This window comes from Rhamphochromis longiceps, linkage group LG20, assembly GCF_057381845.1.
Source record: "Rhamphochromis longiceps isolate RC_006_pf linkage group LG20, R_longiceps_female_GT1.1, whole genome shotgun sequence".
NCBI classification, from domain to species: Eukaryota; Metazoa; Chordata; class Actinopteri; order Cichliformes; family Cichlidae; genus Rhamphochromis; species Rhamphochromis longiceps.
In genome coordinates, this window is record NC_140576.1 from 38,368,847 (window position 1) to 38,384,781 (window position 15,935).

Below are 15,935 nucleotides of genomic sequence, written 5' to 3' on the forward strand. Positions count from 1 at the left end.
CCTGTTTGTATCATCGGACAGATATTGCCAAACTAAGCTGCACTCTGTCACGTCCTGAACGGGAAATGATTACTCCCACGTTTGGTTGTTTCTGCTGCGCAAACCTTCCCTGAGCTGCTGCACGTTGTTCAAAGTGCTGTTTCTGACAAAATCCCCACGTGTGACTCTAATCTTCACGCAGCTGCACGGCTTCTGCTTTGTTTCACAGTGCAGTAAAGAGGCTTTACTGGACAGCACCAGGTTGTAGCAGAGGCTTCAGCTCCCACATGTCCCGGCAGGTCCCTGAGGTCTTGTGACCCGGGCCTGCTGACGGGCCGACTACGCTGGAAACAAAAGGAGGCAGAGCCTTCTGTTCTGGAGGGTGACCCTCCACACCGAAACAACGAGAACAGCCACAGTGGGTTCAACAGGAGGGGGGATGCTAAGATCAGCGTGGGGAAAGAATCACAGCAGACTTTTCACAGCGATCACAGCTGATTTCCTACACTCACAGTTTACACCGTCTTTAGACTGGACTGTATGCAGCTGGTATAAAGATTAGGGATGGGTATCGTTTAGCTTTTATCCGATACCAGTACCAAACCAGTACTTTTGAAACGGTGCCGGTGCTTAAACAGTGCTCAAACGGTGCTTAAAGAATGGAGAACACAAACTTTGTCCAAAAACCTCTCATGTTCAGCTGTTTTTTGTAAAAAGATAACAATGTTAGCCTTTTCTGCAGCTATGGGGCATATATGGTATCACTCTTGGCTGGAAGCTTAAACAATGGAAAAAACACAAACTTTGTCCAAAAACCTCTCATGTTCAGCTGTTTCCCACTTTTTCTTTGGTCATTTTAGCCTTTTTGGCCAGGGTGAAGGGAGTATCTGCCATCAAACAAGAAGACAGCAGCATGTAGATATGATGGTGTTTGCTAGTTCACCTTACATGCATTAATGTAATAACGTGGTTAGCCTACTCAACGTAAATTACACACGAACAACATGAAGCTACTCACGCAGAGAAGAACGGCTGCTGCTGCATCATCATCCTCATCATTTCTGCTACACTGGCAGGGCTAGGGGCCAGGACTCTCCTCTTCATGTTTTTGGGGGATGTTGCTAACTCCAGGTCCAATAACAGGCACCACACCCGCAGTAGATGTGCTCGGTGTGAGGTCTCGCAGCAAGCTATCAAATACGGTTCATTTCTTGGCTTTTATCAAAACGCTATGCGTCGCCAGGTGTGTCATCGGATTCGAGGTGTTACCTCCTTTGACAGTATCACAGTATCAGCTTAAAGCACTTGTTGCTGCTGAGTTTGCATCTTTTGCTGTGAAGTACAGCCAGACTTTGACCGCTTCGCCTTGGACATTTTTAATCTGTAGCTCTGCTCTAAAAGAACGGACGTACCTGGGCCCGCCTACTATCCTCAGAAACGTAAAATGATTGGCTAGGATCCAAAGTGTATGACATCTCAGGGGGGAAAAAAAGCACCGAAATGTGCGCTGCTTTTCGGTCTGGTTACTACCGTTTATGTCAGAACGATACCGGGACCCATCCCTAATAAAGATGCAGTTCAGTGACTGAATCTCAGCATCATCATATGATCAATTCATCCCTGCTACACTCGCTGTGACCTGACTGTAAGCACGAGCTCCACGGTGTATCAGTCACACACAGAGCTTCCTGTGGATTCACCACACTAATGAAAGCTGACCTGTTTGTCCAGGAGGACACTGCCCAGTGTCATCATGCAACACTTGAATAACACAAGTTTGTGCACCTTAGTTTGTTTTGCAGGACATTTATCAAAAGGCGTCATACACAGATGCAACATGTGATTCTACGTCACATGTAAGCTTTGCGTTTGCTTCCCTTTCTGATCTGTCTGCATCTCTGAGCTCTCCGTCTTTTCCCTCTCAGTCAGATACAGCAGCTGGACCTTCAGCTGCACACACACAGTTTGTGTGTTTGCTGATGTTGGTCGAGCTGATAGAATCGCTGAGCGCTCTGCAGAGTAAACACAGCTGAATGTAAAGTAACAGCTCTGATTTTAAAATCTACAAACTTCAGAGATTTGTGTACAAATGTTAGCGTGGGCCGCAGCCACGCAGCGTCACAGCTTCAGGTTAAGATCATCTGTGCAGATAAAGTGTCTGGAAGTTTGTATGTGAGCTCACTGTAAAGGACCCAGAGGGCCAAACCGGAGCCGGCGGGTTTAAAAATAAGCGTCCAGTCCAGAGTCCTCCAACAGCAAATATTTTCTGTAACCAAAAAAAGGAACTTATCTAAAACCAACAGGTCGACTTGCCACTGAACACCACGAGGACGCAAACACACCGGCCTCCGGTCTACGACTCTGACCTCAGCTTATCAGGAAAACACACCTGCCAAAGTAATCACATTACACTGAATGACCTCCAGAGGTTTCCAGGCAGATGTATTTCAACAAGGTCGAAGCACCGAGTACACACGAATACAGGAACACAAACACGGCAAAGACGTCCCCCTCCAAGCTCCTACGCCCATGCTCAGGTGAAAGGTCACACTGACTCAGGCATCAGCGTTTCCTGAGGGGGGGGGCTCTTCTCTGCTGCCCACCTATAGCAGAAATAGCTGCTCGTGCTAAAAGCCTTTTAAGCTGACTCAAAGTGTGAGGCTGAGCTCGGATGCTCCGCCCTCCTCCTCAAGCCGCTGACATTACGCTGATGCCACCTTTGACCCCAGAGGTCTTTGCAAACCAAACATTTACAAAGGTCGAACATTAACGCTGAACGTATCTGATCATCAGAAAAACTGAAGTTATGAATTTTTCCAGCTGACTCAGTAACTGAGGCCCGCAGTGAGCTTCCTGTTTCTCTCCCACGTATGGATGATGTCACTTTCAGGCTCTCAGTTGCTGCTGAACGGAAACACCAGTGACAGATGTTTGGTTGAATACTGGTTTGATGCGCCTCTGACTGGTTTTTCTCACAGTCCTGCCTCCAGTTTATGTGGCGTCGGCCTCTGCGGGGCAGCTGGCTGCATGTGAGCAGATTCATCCTGTAAGCCTGTGCTGGATATTAAATCCACACACACACAGACACACACACACACACACACACAGACACACACACACACACACACACACCAATAATAAAAAACCCAAAAAAGTTGAATTACTTTCCATAACATTTGAACTGTGAGCACATTGTCTCATGTCAGCACAGAAGCTTCAAAGCGGTGATAAAGGCTCATAAGCTTCATTTCGGTATGAGGTTTTATCACCGACATAAGCAGACGTCATGGAAACAGCTTCTTTCTCGTGAGGAGTAATGAGTCAGACCCAAACTCCTGCATCTTCCCCTTAAGACGCTACATTAAACCAACACGTGGACGTCAGCACTGCTCCTACTTTCTGCAGGCACGGTGTGCAGCCGCTCAGCTCCTCAGAGTTTATCGATCACTGTTTAAATGCTGGGAGCCAGCTGGCAGCCTCCCCCCTCCATCACTGCTTTTAAAGTCGAGGTGCCGATGGAAACGGGCCGGAGGAATCTCAGAGATGATGCTCAGGGAGTCTGGGTGCTCCAATAAATCAGTTTTCTATTCTGGTTCGTTGCTTTTATTCATTTCTTCTACTTCCTCCTGACTTCATCCTGTTTCTGTTCCTGCCTCTGTTACATTATTTACACCTTTCAAACTGGATCTGACCTTTGACCTCCATCTGTCTGTCTGCAGGTTGTGGATCCTGCAGGTCAGCAAACCCACCCTGAACCACCATGACCAGTGTCAACTCTCCAGCCTGCGTGCTCGCCCGAAACCACTTCTACCGAAGTATGAACACACACATAACACACACACACATAACACACACACACATAACACACACACACACACACAACACACACACACACACACACACACATAACACACACACACACACACCGTAAGCTGTATTTTTAACTTGTGAGTCATTGTGATGGTAAATCTCTGATGTGGCACAAAGGTGTGTTGGCGTGTTGGCGTGCATGCGTCCTGGTCGTGCTCAGAATAAAGATAACTGCAAACAAACATCTTCTGGAAAGTGAGCACCATGTTCTGAATCTTTGACCTTTGACCCCACTAGACAAACTCCTGCATGTAAAACAAACATTTGTCTTCATTCAGTTTTCTGCACCAGTTCATCCTGTTATACAACGACAAACCAGCAGCAACAACGGCTCTTCTGATTGGCTGCCTCTCTCGAGCTGCAGGTGTGATGAAGTGTTCAGAGCCACCTGAGCTCATCATCAGAAACTTTGTGTTTAACGTCAGGAAATGAGCAAAGCAGAAGAAGAGCAGGTGTGCATCAACATTCACTCAGTCATGTGTCACGGGTTAAAAAACAGTCGAGGGTAACGAGGGTAACGTTCGCCTGAGGCAGCAGGACGGACGCTTTGCTCCTCTGCAGCAGTGTGTTTGGATCAGTGAGCAGAGAGAAAACATCCACACTGAGCATGCTCAGCCGCTTCGACGCCACATGAGTCAGAGCGCGGGTCCACGTTGTTCGCCTGGGTCACGGGGTGACGATGACAGCCGTGGGTAAAAATGACGGACTCGACCACCGACACCAAACTAATCTCAGAACAGCTGGTCGGTTCTGTCGCACGAAACGTGGTTTTCACCCGTCTGTCTGCTCTCCTCAGGTCTACCGCCGAGTCCAGAACCCACCAAGCCCGCACGCGGCTGTCAGGACAAGCAGAGACTGCCCACGCTTTGGGTTACCGTGGAAACAGCTCCAGGTAAACCTTCAGTGAACACGCCTGAAACTGATCCTCAAACGCCACGCCAGAAAACAGCTACAGGTTGTAGAAATCCAGTTTTCAATGTATTCACGTGTGAAGCACAGAGGGCGGAGCAGAGCAGGCGTCTGCACTAAAACCTGTTTAAATGCTTTAATGGCCCTCCCCCTCGCTTCTCTCCTCTCAGGACTGCCGGGTCTCGTGGGAACCAAAGGATTATGGGTCAGCATCATCCTCAGCGCTTCTTCCTCCTCCTCCACCTCCAAACCAAGCAACCACAGAGCCAAGTAGATGAAACAAGCGCACCTCACCCTGCAGGTCGTTCCTGTGAACGTCCACTCTTAATAACAGGGCGGCGATCCCCTGGGGACAAGCTCCTCCCCCGACTTCACCGTAGAAGGAAACGAACCACATGTCGTGTCCAAATTCATGGGCTGCATCCTCTTGAGGACCCGGCCTTCGCGGTCTACATGGGCCGGGTCCTCAGAAGATCAGGTAGGCCAGAAGTACGAGGTTGGGGAAATTGGACGGTCCAGCCTTCTGATTAGCGTCACCACTGCCTCGGTGGAGTTTAATAAACTCGGCCGTCTGCTCCTTGCTATCTAAAATATAACCAGACACTGGAGGAAACTCTCGACCGTCTCACACGTCTGTTTAATCAGTTTTCTGTTTGACGTTTATTCAGCTGTGTGAAAACCACCCGATGGATTAATAAAGTTTTATTTTATCTAAACTAATAACTTTGATCTCAGCCAAACCGATTTACTCACGAACAAACAAAACACTGAAAAAAGCCCAACAACAACATTTTAGGTTGTCTAAGTGACTTATATATTACGTTTAACCCGAGTAGTGAAACTCCGCGGTGATCTGAACATGATGTGCCGGAGTTGTGCCGTTCTCGGCCGCATCGGTGACCCTCGAGCTCCCGGCTAGCTATCGAGCTGGTGGGTAAAAGATGTCTCTGAAAACGTCGAAGCACTTTTGCAAATATGCGATATCTTGATAAACTGAGCAGATATTTGAAGTTTACACAGCTGAAAATATGTTCAAAGTTTATTTTGTGACCCAGAAAGATTAATAAGAGTAATTTTAAAACTTAGTGGCGGCTGCCATCGTTGGAAACTGGAGTTTGGCTGGGCCGCGCTATGAATTCTGGGATATCGTGGGCCACGAAAGACACACCCGACCCCAAATTCGTGGAAAAGGAGGACGCATTTGTCGGCTGCATTCAGAGGAGTCTACGAATTTGGACAGCCTTCATCGTGTCGCTGTGACGTAATCGGTCCACAAATGCGGCCTCAGGAGGACGCAGCCCATGAATTTGGACACGTCCACTGAGTGACCCTCCAGAACCAGGAGCAGGGCATGGCTAAAAGATGGGCGTGGTCTGAAAAATGGTTCCTCAAACCAAAGAGTGAACTCGTTCCTGATTGGTTTATGGTTTTGTCGCTGTTTACAGGTCTCAGTGAATAAAATGTGAAATTGGTGAAGTGATGGTGATGTTAGAGCAGGGCGCCCGGATGAAGAGCCCCACACGGCCACAGAAGCTCGTCTCACTTCCTGTTTTAGTTCCTGTGATATTTGAGGCCACATGTGCAAACTGTGACGAGGGCTTTAATCTACACGTTCTGACTGCATGTGTGACGATTATCACACTAATTCCACACGCGTGAATCTGCAGGTAATTTATAAATCCAGTGACAGGTGTCTACAGGTATGCACAGACAGGTAGACATTTCCCCGTCGCATCGGGTTGACGCTGATATTTCATCAGGTATTCGGCCTCCGGTGTGAGCTTTACGTCTCAATCTGCTCCAACAATGAAATCAAATAAAGTGCAACAGCTGAGCGAGCTTTCACCAGGTGTGCCGCACCTCTGTGTTGTGGAAATGACAGTCTTCACTAGTGGGGATAGTTACAAAGCTTTCTTCATTATGAATTAGCATACATGTTTTTATTGAACATTTGAAGAACCAGCAAAAAAAACCCCAGAAACTCTTGTAGAGGACATAAAGTCCGAGATAGAAACGACACGGAGCAGGTGCATCTAGTGCAGGTAAAACCCCACAGAGCTCAGCAGCCAGCGCAGCAAATTCTGGATCCTTGTCTTTTAGTGACTCACACTGAGGCTACGTCCACACGTACCCGGGTATTTTTGAAAACGCAGATTTTTCTATGCGTTTGCACCTCCCGTCCACACGTAAACGGCGTTTTCGGTCACTGAAAACGGAGATTTCTAAAAACTCCGGCCAGGGTGGATATTTAGAAACTCAGTTTTTGTATTTACGTGTGGACGAGAAAACACAGCGTCAAAGATGTGCGCCTTTTTTGAGGTCACACTGTGCGCCACGTTATTGTTTAGGTGAAATGAATTTCTACAATACTGTTACTGTTAATTCTACTCTCTGCAGTGTTTAAATGCTTACATATACACACAGTTACTGTCCCTCCACACATACGACTCGGTTCTGCTTCTATGCCCCAGCTTTGTTTACTTTTTCCCACCGAGGCTTCTAGACTTCTGATTGGCCAACATTTCTGCACGGTTAGGAATCTAGCACCACCTGCTGCTTTGGCATGTTCATAGCAGCGTTTTCCTTCTTTTCTGCGTTTACGTGTGGACGGGATTATTTTTTAAAACGAAAACGGAAAATCTCAGCTTTCAAAAACACCCGTGTACGTGTGGACGTAGCCTGTGACCAGAGGTGGGACCAAGTCATTGTTTTGCAAGTCTCAAGTAAGTCTCAAGTCTTTATCCTCAAGTCTCAAGTCAAGTCTCAAGTAATGTCAGGCAAGTCAGAGTCGAGTCTCAAGTCACTGGTGTAAAAGTCCGAGTCAAGTCACAAGTCTGAAACTTTGAATTTCAAGTCCTTTCGAGTCTTTAAAAAAAAAAACGAAAAAATAATGTTGCAGTTATGCTAAATGTAAATATTAGACCATGTAATTTTAAAATCTGTGTTTTTCTCAACACATGACAAAATAGTGAACTTAGAAAATATACACAAATTGTGAAATTGCACCTCTTTAAAATGCAGCTCAATTAAACCTAGCTCCAAGAATAATTTTCACCGACAGTTCTGAGATAAGCTGCATGTTATTCTTGGATGCGGTTGTAGGACCAGCTTTAAAATCGCATGACAAAAATATCATACACATTAAAAAAAACTGTATCACCAACGTAGCCTGGACAACATTTGCTAGTTAGATGAAGTCAGCTATCTCATCGTAGCATATTTATATGCATATTTATAATCATACGGTTCTTGGAGTGAGTGCATACACTCATGAAGTTTAGTAACTTCCGGTCACTGCAACAAGCCCAGGTACAGTTTACCGACGGATGGGTACAGGACCTTGAAATGCACCGTGTAGAACGAAAGACCATCGTACGTATCATAAGTTTACCAGTCTCACAAATCGTCGTCATAAATACACATTCGTTAACCGTTTATTAATAGGACCTTTGAGCTCAACGGTAATTAATTAGTAGTGGAAATAATTTCTGGTACCTGAAGGAAACGGTTTCCAGGGCCTAATCCGTGGATCGACTTCCTTCGAGGCGTGGACGTCTATCAGCAGAGAATGTACCTTAGTCTGTAACACAGTCAAATATATTCTCAAGTAATATTCAAGCATGCCATTCAGCGTGTTAGTACGAGCTCGGGAGCAGCTTGGGAGAACAAGAAAACAGAGACTGCTTTAGATTGTCTTCCCAAAGTGACTCAACTTTATTCACAAGTACAACAGTTTATATAGAGGGTAAAATTCATGAGACAGCAGATTTATCAGTTTAAACCAGTACAGACCAAGATAAGGCAGCGTCTTCCTGCCCTTGGGTGAAGAAGCATCCTTTGTGTAGTTTATCAGTTCAGCTACAATTGTGATTATCTCAGCGACATATTTTCAAGGCACAAAACGAAGAGTTCTTTCATTAGTGAAATCTGAAACAAACCATTTGGCCTTCAACAGGCGTCTAAAAGATTAAGAAACTAATGTAGCTGAGGGAGTGATCTCTGTGGTATTTCAACCTTGTACCAGCCTGTGATTCTCACACATCAATTCTTGGGTCAAAGAGAAAAATAACTAAAACAAAGGGGCCTTATTGAATGACAGAGTTTTCCTGCATAATGTCACTATAAAACAATATCCAGTAAATGCTACCATGGTACTAAAATACCTAACAGTACCCATCACAGAAATGTAGCAGTGACAATAATACTGTATGCTGTAATCGTACTGGGCAATTAGTGATACAAAAAACCTGTTTTATCCTGTGAATAAAAGTATATGTTTTTGTCAATGTACCATAATAACAGAAGCGAAACACAATATTGTGTCAGGACAATTCACTATTTATGCACAATAAACAAAGGAGCATAGCGCGACAATTTCTGTTCAGCGCCAGACTTGCTTGTAACCTATATCACTAATTATGTTATGAAAATGACGCATTAACTACTAAAAAACACTGACCTTCGTGTAAATGCTTGGAGCAGACTAACCTGTGAGCTGGAGTGTTCTGGGACGTTATATTTGATCTTTGAATGGCTGCAATCCAGTCGCCTCTTTGTTACTTCGGAAACATGGCTTGAACAATTTCTCTTCAACGACGTAATCCGATAACAACCGATCTCTTTACCCGTCAGCTTCCCGTGGCTGTCATGCGACCGGCTATTGCAGTTAATAATACAACAGCTTCTTGCCATTTTTGTGTTTCTTTTTATCGCTGTGTGACTGATTTTAATTGAAAGCCTGCGTGCGCTAGTACCGCTTGCCACGAGTTCCCAGAATCCTTTGCGGTTCTACCCGTGAATGACGTCACATTTTCAATCTCTATATAATATGCATGTTAAATTTTATATTTGGGGTAAAATATCAAGTCTTTTCAAGTAAACCGGTTCAAGTCCAATTCAAGTCCCAAGTCATTGGTGTAAAAGTCCAAGTCAAGTCACAAGTCTTAGAACATTTTTTCAAGTCAAGTCTAAAGTCATAAAATTAATGACTCGAGTCTGACTCGAGTCCAAGTCATGTGACTCGAGTCCACACCTCTGCCTGTGACTCACAGCAATGGTCCCGGATAGATTTGAAAACGGTGTTTTCGTCTGCAAACGCTCCGCGTCCACACTACCATTTTCAGTCGTTGTCACAGAGTTGTGCGTCCACATTGAAACGGTCGAAAACGCTTAGTTCCAGTCCTGCGCATGCGTGAAACGAGTTTCGACCTGCCTCGTTTGGCTGTCTGCCGTTTATTTACTTTCCGGCTCTTTGAAACGTGGCGGCAAAATGTGGAGGAAAAGCAGCGAGTTTTTAAACAGACTAACAATGAGGTGCAGTTGTTGCTGCGACAACACAAAAGTATAAAGTTGCAAAAGCGAGTGAGAATGAAAGAATTTGAAGAAAAGCTGGAGCACCTACAGACTGACATTAATCTTTAACAGGGCTGTCAAACAAAACAACTGCTGTATAATGAACTCCGCTATCTTTGTTTAATTGGTCACATGACTGCATCACATGACTAAAATGCCCAGTTTGATAATAAAATGAATGAACGGTGCAGCCAGTGATTCCTCTCACCTGGTAGAAAGGCGGAGCCACGGCCCGGGCCGCGGTGGAGGAGAACAGCTCCTCGAAGCAGCCGGTGACCTGGAAAAAGTGCAGCATGGAAACAAATGAGGCCTCGGTGCGGCGGAGCAGAACATTGTTTGTCTTTCCTGCGTTTCATAGAGACGCGCAGAGATGAGCAACGCTCACACAAACCTTTCACTGCCGGCCAGAAAAGCCCGCGTCAGGGTTTCTGCCGCCGTCACAGCAGATTTCTCCACGCAGCGGGACCGCTTCACCCTCAGCCTAACCACAGACTGTAAATAAAAGATGAAGGCTATCGCCGTGACAGCCAGCACTCTTAATCTGATCTGAAAACACCGAGGACGGATGGCTCCATCCAGCAGGCCTCCTCATCACAAACCGAGTCTGTGCCCGCTCTGGCCTTAGTCCAGCTCATCACACGTACGTCATGTGACACACTTTTGCCTTCACACTCACACAGCCCAGGTAAGGGATGAAAGCTGCTCATTTACCTGAGCACCAACACTGCTCCACAGACTCACTTTACCTGTCGGTAGGAGGTTCAGAGACCTCACCTTGTCAGGTAAATCTGAGGCGTGACCAGCTGTTCATGCTAGTTGACACGGGGTATTCATGGGGGTCAGCGAGGCCCCTCTAAAACGCCCGAAAATACGTGTTTGGAATCTGTACTTCGATGGGTGAAAGTTTAAGACAAACACATTAAATATTTCTAAATCAGTTAATCACAAAAACAACCTGGGCCTGTCTGCGTGCGATCCTGAGCCTCCATCCTCTCACGCACGCTGAAGCTTCCATCGTTTAACGAAAACGTAGCTGATGATGTCATAAAGTCTTCATCATTTATGTGACTGAAGCTGTGTGACAAAGATGAGCTGAGCCCACAGCACCGCTTCATGAACGATCAGTCAGCTGATCTCCACACTCGCACTTGATCAGCAATAATCCAGCTACAGTAATCTGAGTATTTGTTAATATGACAGATTAGAGGCTGCTGCTGATGTCACAGTAATAACGTGCAGTGCTGCGGGCTTTCAGGTGACGTGTTATCGATCCTGAAGCAGTTTCTATGAAATCAGGGTTTGAGTTTATCGCCCTGAGGAGGAGCAGGAGGAGGTGTTTGTCCGTCCTGTACTGAGGCCAATGAAGCATCGCCTCCTCACCCTGATGTCACCTGGAGGCTGAACAAACACACAGAGCGTCGGGATGCACTCGACTTTATTTCGTTTGCAGTGACAAAGTGAGAAAAGTTAAGAAAAGCCTGTGGCAGCGCCACCTTCAGGCTGAATACAAACACATTACAAATGTTAAAAACAAACAGAGCTTATCGGCTGCTTTTATTTTTTATTTTTGGTCATTAATTTAAAAAGTGAGGTTACAGGAACAGAACACGCAGCCACACTACGACACATACAAAAGGAAAAAAAGAAACTAAGGCTGTAAACGGGACTTCCTCCCGTCACCTAGCGTTGGCTGATGGTTCGATTCCCCCCAATCAGGTGTGGTGGCAAGACCGAGAGAGACCGTGGGATCACGAGGAGACGGGGCTTCCCGCGTCGCTGCTCTCGCTCGCCTGCCGCTGCATCACCATCTCCCGGGCGACACAGGTGATCTGACCGTTAGTCACCACACCAGATATCCCCGCCCTGCCAGGAAGAGAGCGGCGTTAACCAAGTCAGACCATCGCTGCTAATAAAGTTTATTTATGTGCGTGTGTGTCCATACTTGTGCTGCGCCTCCTCAGTCAGTGGGGTCATCCCCGGCTGCTTCCCGAAGAAGAAAGTGGACCACCAGTGGCCGGAGTCCTGCTTGGGCAGTCCTGTGGACAGAGTCCAACATTCAGACACGACAGCAGCGTTTAACCGTGAAAGGACTGCTGCGCTTCCCGCCGTCACAGCGGCGACGTTAACCTCGGTCACAAGAAAAAGTCAAACTTTCTGAACACAAACGTGAAAACTAATGAAATCAAACAGACTTTTCCAGCCATCTACAGGCGGAAGCAGTTCACACGTCAGCCTGACCAGCTGATGGATCACATGATCACTGACTGACGCCGCTCACACAAGTTTAAACGAGTTTCAAACTGGTCAGTTATTTTATAACAAAGACGTTTCTATGGCAACAGGAAAAGAAAGCAGGAAATGACTGCATCAGACCTTCATAAAGTCTCGGTGAGTCCGAGCACCGCCCTGGTTTCTCACACACACACACACACACACACACACACACACACACACACACACACACACACACACACACACACACACACACACACACACACACACACTCCCAGCTCTGTTCTTGAAAGTAGGTGAAAGGGGAAACTGGGTGTGTTCAGTTCACTCTGAGCGTGTGTGCGTCTGTGCGAGCTCCCTGGCGACATGCGTGTGCTGTGGTGATGAAGAGCAGCACTCTCACATGAGCTGTAATTCAACAAACCGGATCAGACCGGTCTCTGAGCCCCACAGTCTCCCAAACTGAGGCTGAGGGAGGAAGAACTGAGCATGCTCAGAGACAAACATCTGCATCAGCTCACGTGGGCGTCGCTTCAGGACACAAAGTTCCTGCCAGAAGAGCCGCCGCTTAACTCACTCAGTGTGCGAGCGAGTGGGTGGAGCATCTCAGAAAGCCCCGACTGCTGCATTTTAAACCGCATGATGTCGGCACAAGAAACGCGACAGAATGCTCCCACGCCACCAGACTCCCGGCCCCGCCCTGTCCCACTGTGCACTGACCCGGATGGTGAGGGATGACCTCGCCGCTGTACTCCGAACTGCCACACGAGCTGCTGCTGGACGTAGAGCCGATGCGCCCTGCCGGACACAAACCTCGGGTTAGTCTCCACCTCACACCTCGCTGACTGTAACCTGCCAACTCTTCTTCGTGCGATACTCACTTCGGTAGTAATCAGTGGTCGCCACGAGAGACCCTCCTGCTGGGATAGCTGCCATTGTTGGGCCGTTGGTCGCTGTACACTGTGCTGATGGAACCCTGCAGGGGACAAAACAAACAGGAAGTAATCACACCAATGACCTGCAGTCACCATTTCAGTCATTAAAGCAGTGACAGAGTCACGTGACCATGTCCTGACAGTTTGTTTACATGTGCTCCTCTGTTTTCTTTCTCCAACCAATCAGATCGTCCTGTGGGCAGGACTTCACGCATCCATTAAAAATACACACCAGTGATGGAGAAGCACTGATGATAATGAACACACTGCTCGCTGTGCTCACTGTTGACATTAAACAGAAAGCCAATAACAGATTACGGTTACTACTGTAATTCAGAGGATTACACGAGAAAATAAAGATTACTGTGTAATCTGTGTGCAGAATCTGACCAATCGCTGCCTCTATGGAAACAAAAAGGTATATAAACACAAACGCCATCAATCATCCCTGCATCAGTGTCTGTGAAGCATCACTTCCTGTGTCCATAGATATTATTACTCCAATAATCACCATCACAGAGGCTGCTCTGCTGTGTGAGTGACACCCGAACCTGTCCCACCGTAAACAAGGCCAGCTAGGAACCAAACATCCCCTCCCACAAAGGGCTTAAACATGATTCCTGCCTGTGCTTACACGGGACACGTGAGCGTGCAGCTCATTGATCATCTGTTCATCAATAAAGCCTGACGTCAAAGAGCAGCTGCAGAGACATCAGGCCGACATCAAGAGTGCATCACAGGATCTTGTTTTTATTCTACACAGGTGTAAACCTGCCACAGCAGCCTAACAGTGTGAGGCGAAACCCGCCTGCAGACAATATAACAGTACATGAAAGCATCACGGTCACTCTGCAGCCTCGCGTGCTGCACGTACACGGCAATGACGTCATCCCAGCCGGGCTTGTTTACAACTAACGGTCACTGCAGCAGACCGACATCTTGACGTGAATCCGCCCCATCGGGGTCACCCTGCAAACGGCCTGGTGGGAGAAAAGACCCCGGGGGAAGGAGGGGGGGCACACGGAGGATGTCCCGGAGGACATTTTGTTTCCGATTAATCCGCCTTTAACGGCCCGACAGCCCCCCGCTGCTCCCACGGCAACACCGAGAGAGACGTAACGGTTAGCATAACGGGGACAGAAAGGCTTCGGGACGAGATGGGAACGTGAAACCATCGAAAATGCCCACTTTGTGCCGGAAACGGCCGTCACAGGCACCGCTAACCACCATTTTCTAACCGCTCGTCGCGGTCGGTAGCCTCACCTTGTGCGGACCCAGACGTGCTTGATGTTCGGGAGCACTCACTTCGATCAATCGGCGAGGCTGGGGGAGTGAACGCTAGGCAACGGGGCCCATTTGAAAAGAAGTTTTGGGTAAATGTGACCCTCCAAGGCCCGAGCGAGTTCCGACGATGCTGCGGTATGCGGAGGAACGGGCAGCTCCCGCCTTTATACTGGACATGACGTACCCCAGTGGGAGGCGGGACGAACAAAGGCTCCGCCCTCACCGCTTCCCCCTTTCCCTAAAAAAACACCCCGTTGAAGTCGCGTCAGCGCTGAATCAGCGGGTTTCCATGGAAACATCACTGAAACAAAATTTCAACATTTGCATCACAAAATACCGGCACACCGAGACCGGCGCGTGTATCTCCCTGTAAGCCTCAGTACAAGCTCACTTTACATGCGTTCATTTCATTTCCGTTGAGGCTGTAACCGTTAACACGACGCTCGTTTTCCTGCACTTCTCTTTGTTCTCTGCGCTACCAGCAGCCTCCAGCGCCCTCTGCCGGTAATAATAATAATAATCATACATTTTATTGTATTATTGAGGCGCCTTTCAGACCCTCAAGGTCACCTTACAGTAGCACGTAAACAATACCATAAAAAACATTTTTTTTTAAAGAAATCCCAGTAAAAACTACAAATAAAAACACAGTAAACTACATTATGACTAAAACCTGTTTAATGGGGGTGACTCGGTAACTGACTCAGTAAACTGGAGAAAAAAGGAGGTCATGACGCTGATGCAGTTTAGAGTTTTTTTGCTCAGTTTTTATATTTGCTTTTATACTTTTATGACTGTTTATGTCTAAATTTTATCTACCATGTTTGCTATATATACATATTTTACTGTAGTACTTGAGGTCAGTTCTGCTGATTTTAAATGCAGGTGTCTCTCATCTGAGAGCCTCGACAGTGGCACAGCTTTATCTCACCTGTCTGTGGTCAGGTTCGTAGGAGAACAGGAACGAGTGATTGTGCAAAACGTTCGTTGTCGGCAGGATTCGAACCTGCGCGGGGAGACCCCAATGGATTTCTAGTCCATCGCCTTAACCACTCGGCCACGACAACCTACCTACCTACCTCCTGCCGCCGCCTACACCTGTCACTCTACAGGTGTGGTTCTCATATGACCCGTACTGATACAGAACGGAGAAGAGTGACCACTTTAATACTACGAACATGATTGTTTCACGTTACTATTTAAGCCTGATTGTGACCATTCACGGTAACTCTCCCTGGTGGTCTAGTGGTTAGGATTCGGCGCTCTCACCGCCGCGGCCCGGGTTCGATTCCCGGTCAGGGAACACCCTTTTTCTGAAAACCGAAGCGTGCATTCACACGTAGCGTTTTGTGGGAGAAACGTTTCGTCACTCAT

At 47.2% G+C, this 15,935-nt stretch overlaps 1 protein-coding gene, 1 long non-coding RNA gene and 2 other non-coding genes across 4 annotated transcripts in view; 2 read left to right on the forward strand and 2 right to left on the reverse strand.

Moving 5' to 3' along the window:
* The window catches only part of LOC146645940 (uncharacterized), a 14,602-nt gene extending 4,310 nt beyond the window's left edge, over nt 1–10,292 (forward strand). Inside the window, exons 2-4 of the long non-coding RNA XR_014909146.1 lie at nt 3,699–3,794; nt 4,646–4,741; nt 4,929–10,292. This is a non-coding gene — a long non-coding RNA (uncharacterized LOC146645940). The remainder of the gene's footprint in view (nt 1–3,698; nt 3,795–4,645; nt 4,742–4,928) is intronic.
* A 1,236-nt stretch (nt 10,293–11,528) lies between these two features.
* Nucleotides 11,529–14,711, reverse strand: ppdpfb (pancreatic progenitor cell differentiation and proliferation factor b). The gene is made up of 5 exons (XM_085394655.1): nt 14,541–14,711; nt 13,224–13,318; nt 13,063–13,140; nt 12,053–12,146; nt 11,529–11,973 (listed from the first exon to the last, which is right to left on the reverse strand). Exons 2-5 carry the CDS (start codon nt 13,276–13,278, stop codon nt 11,859–11,861), a joined length of 342 nt encoding a protein of 113 aa, XP_085250781.1. The 5' UTR covers nt 13,279–13,318; nt 14,541–14,711; the 3' UTR covers nt 11,529–11,858.
* An 835-nt stretch (nt 14,712–15,546) lies between these two features.
* Nucleotides 15,547–15,628, reverse strand: trnas-aga (transfer RNA serine (anticodon AGA)). Its single transcript has one exon. It is a non-coding gene; the product is annotated as a tRNA-Ser (tRNA).
* A 164-nt stretch (nt 15,629–15,792) lies between these two features.
* On the forward strand, nt 15,793–15,864 carry trnae-cuc (transfer RNA glutamic acid (anticodon CUC)). The gene has a single exon. It is a non-coding gene; the product is annotated as a tRNA-Glu (tRNA).
* Nucleotides 15,865–15,935: the final 71 nt, after the last annotated feature.

Excerpts from the sequence above, each read along its gene's own strand:
- ppdpfb (XM_085394655.1), bottom strand. The coding sequence starts at position 13,278 with ATGGCAGCTATCCCAGCAGGAGGGTCTCTCGTGGCGACCACTGATTAC. Across the intron at positions 12,147-13,062 it reads GGTCATCCCTCACCATCCGG|GACTGCCCAAGCAGGACTCC; the intron begins GTCAGTGCACAG and ends CTCTGTCCACAG. Across the intron at positions 11,974-12,052 it reads ACTGAGGAGGCGCAGCACAA|GGCGGGGATATCTGGTGTGG; the intron begins GTATGGACACAC and ends TCTTCCTGGCAG.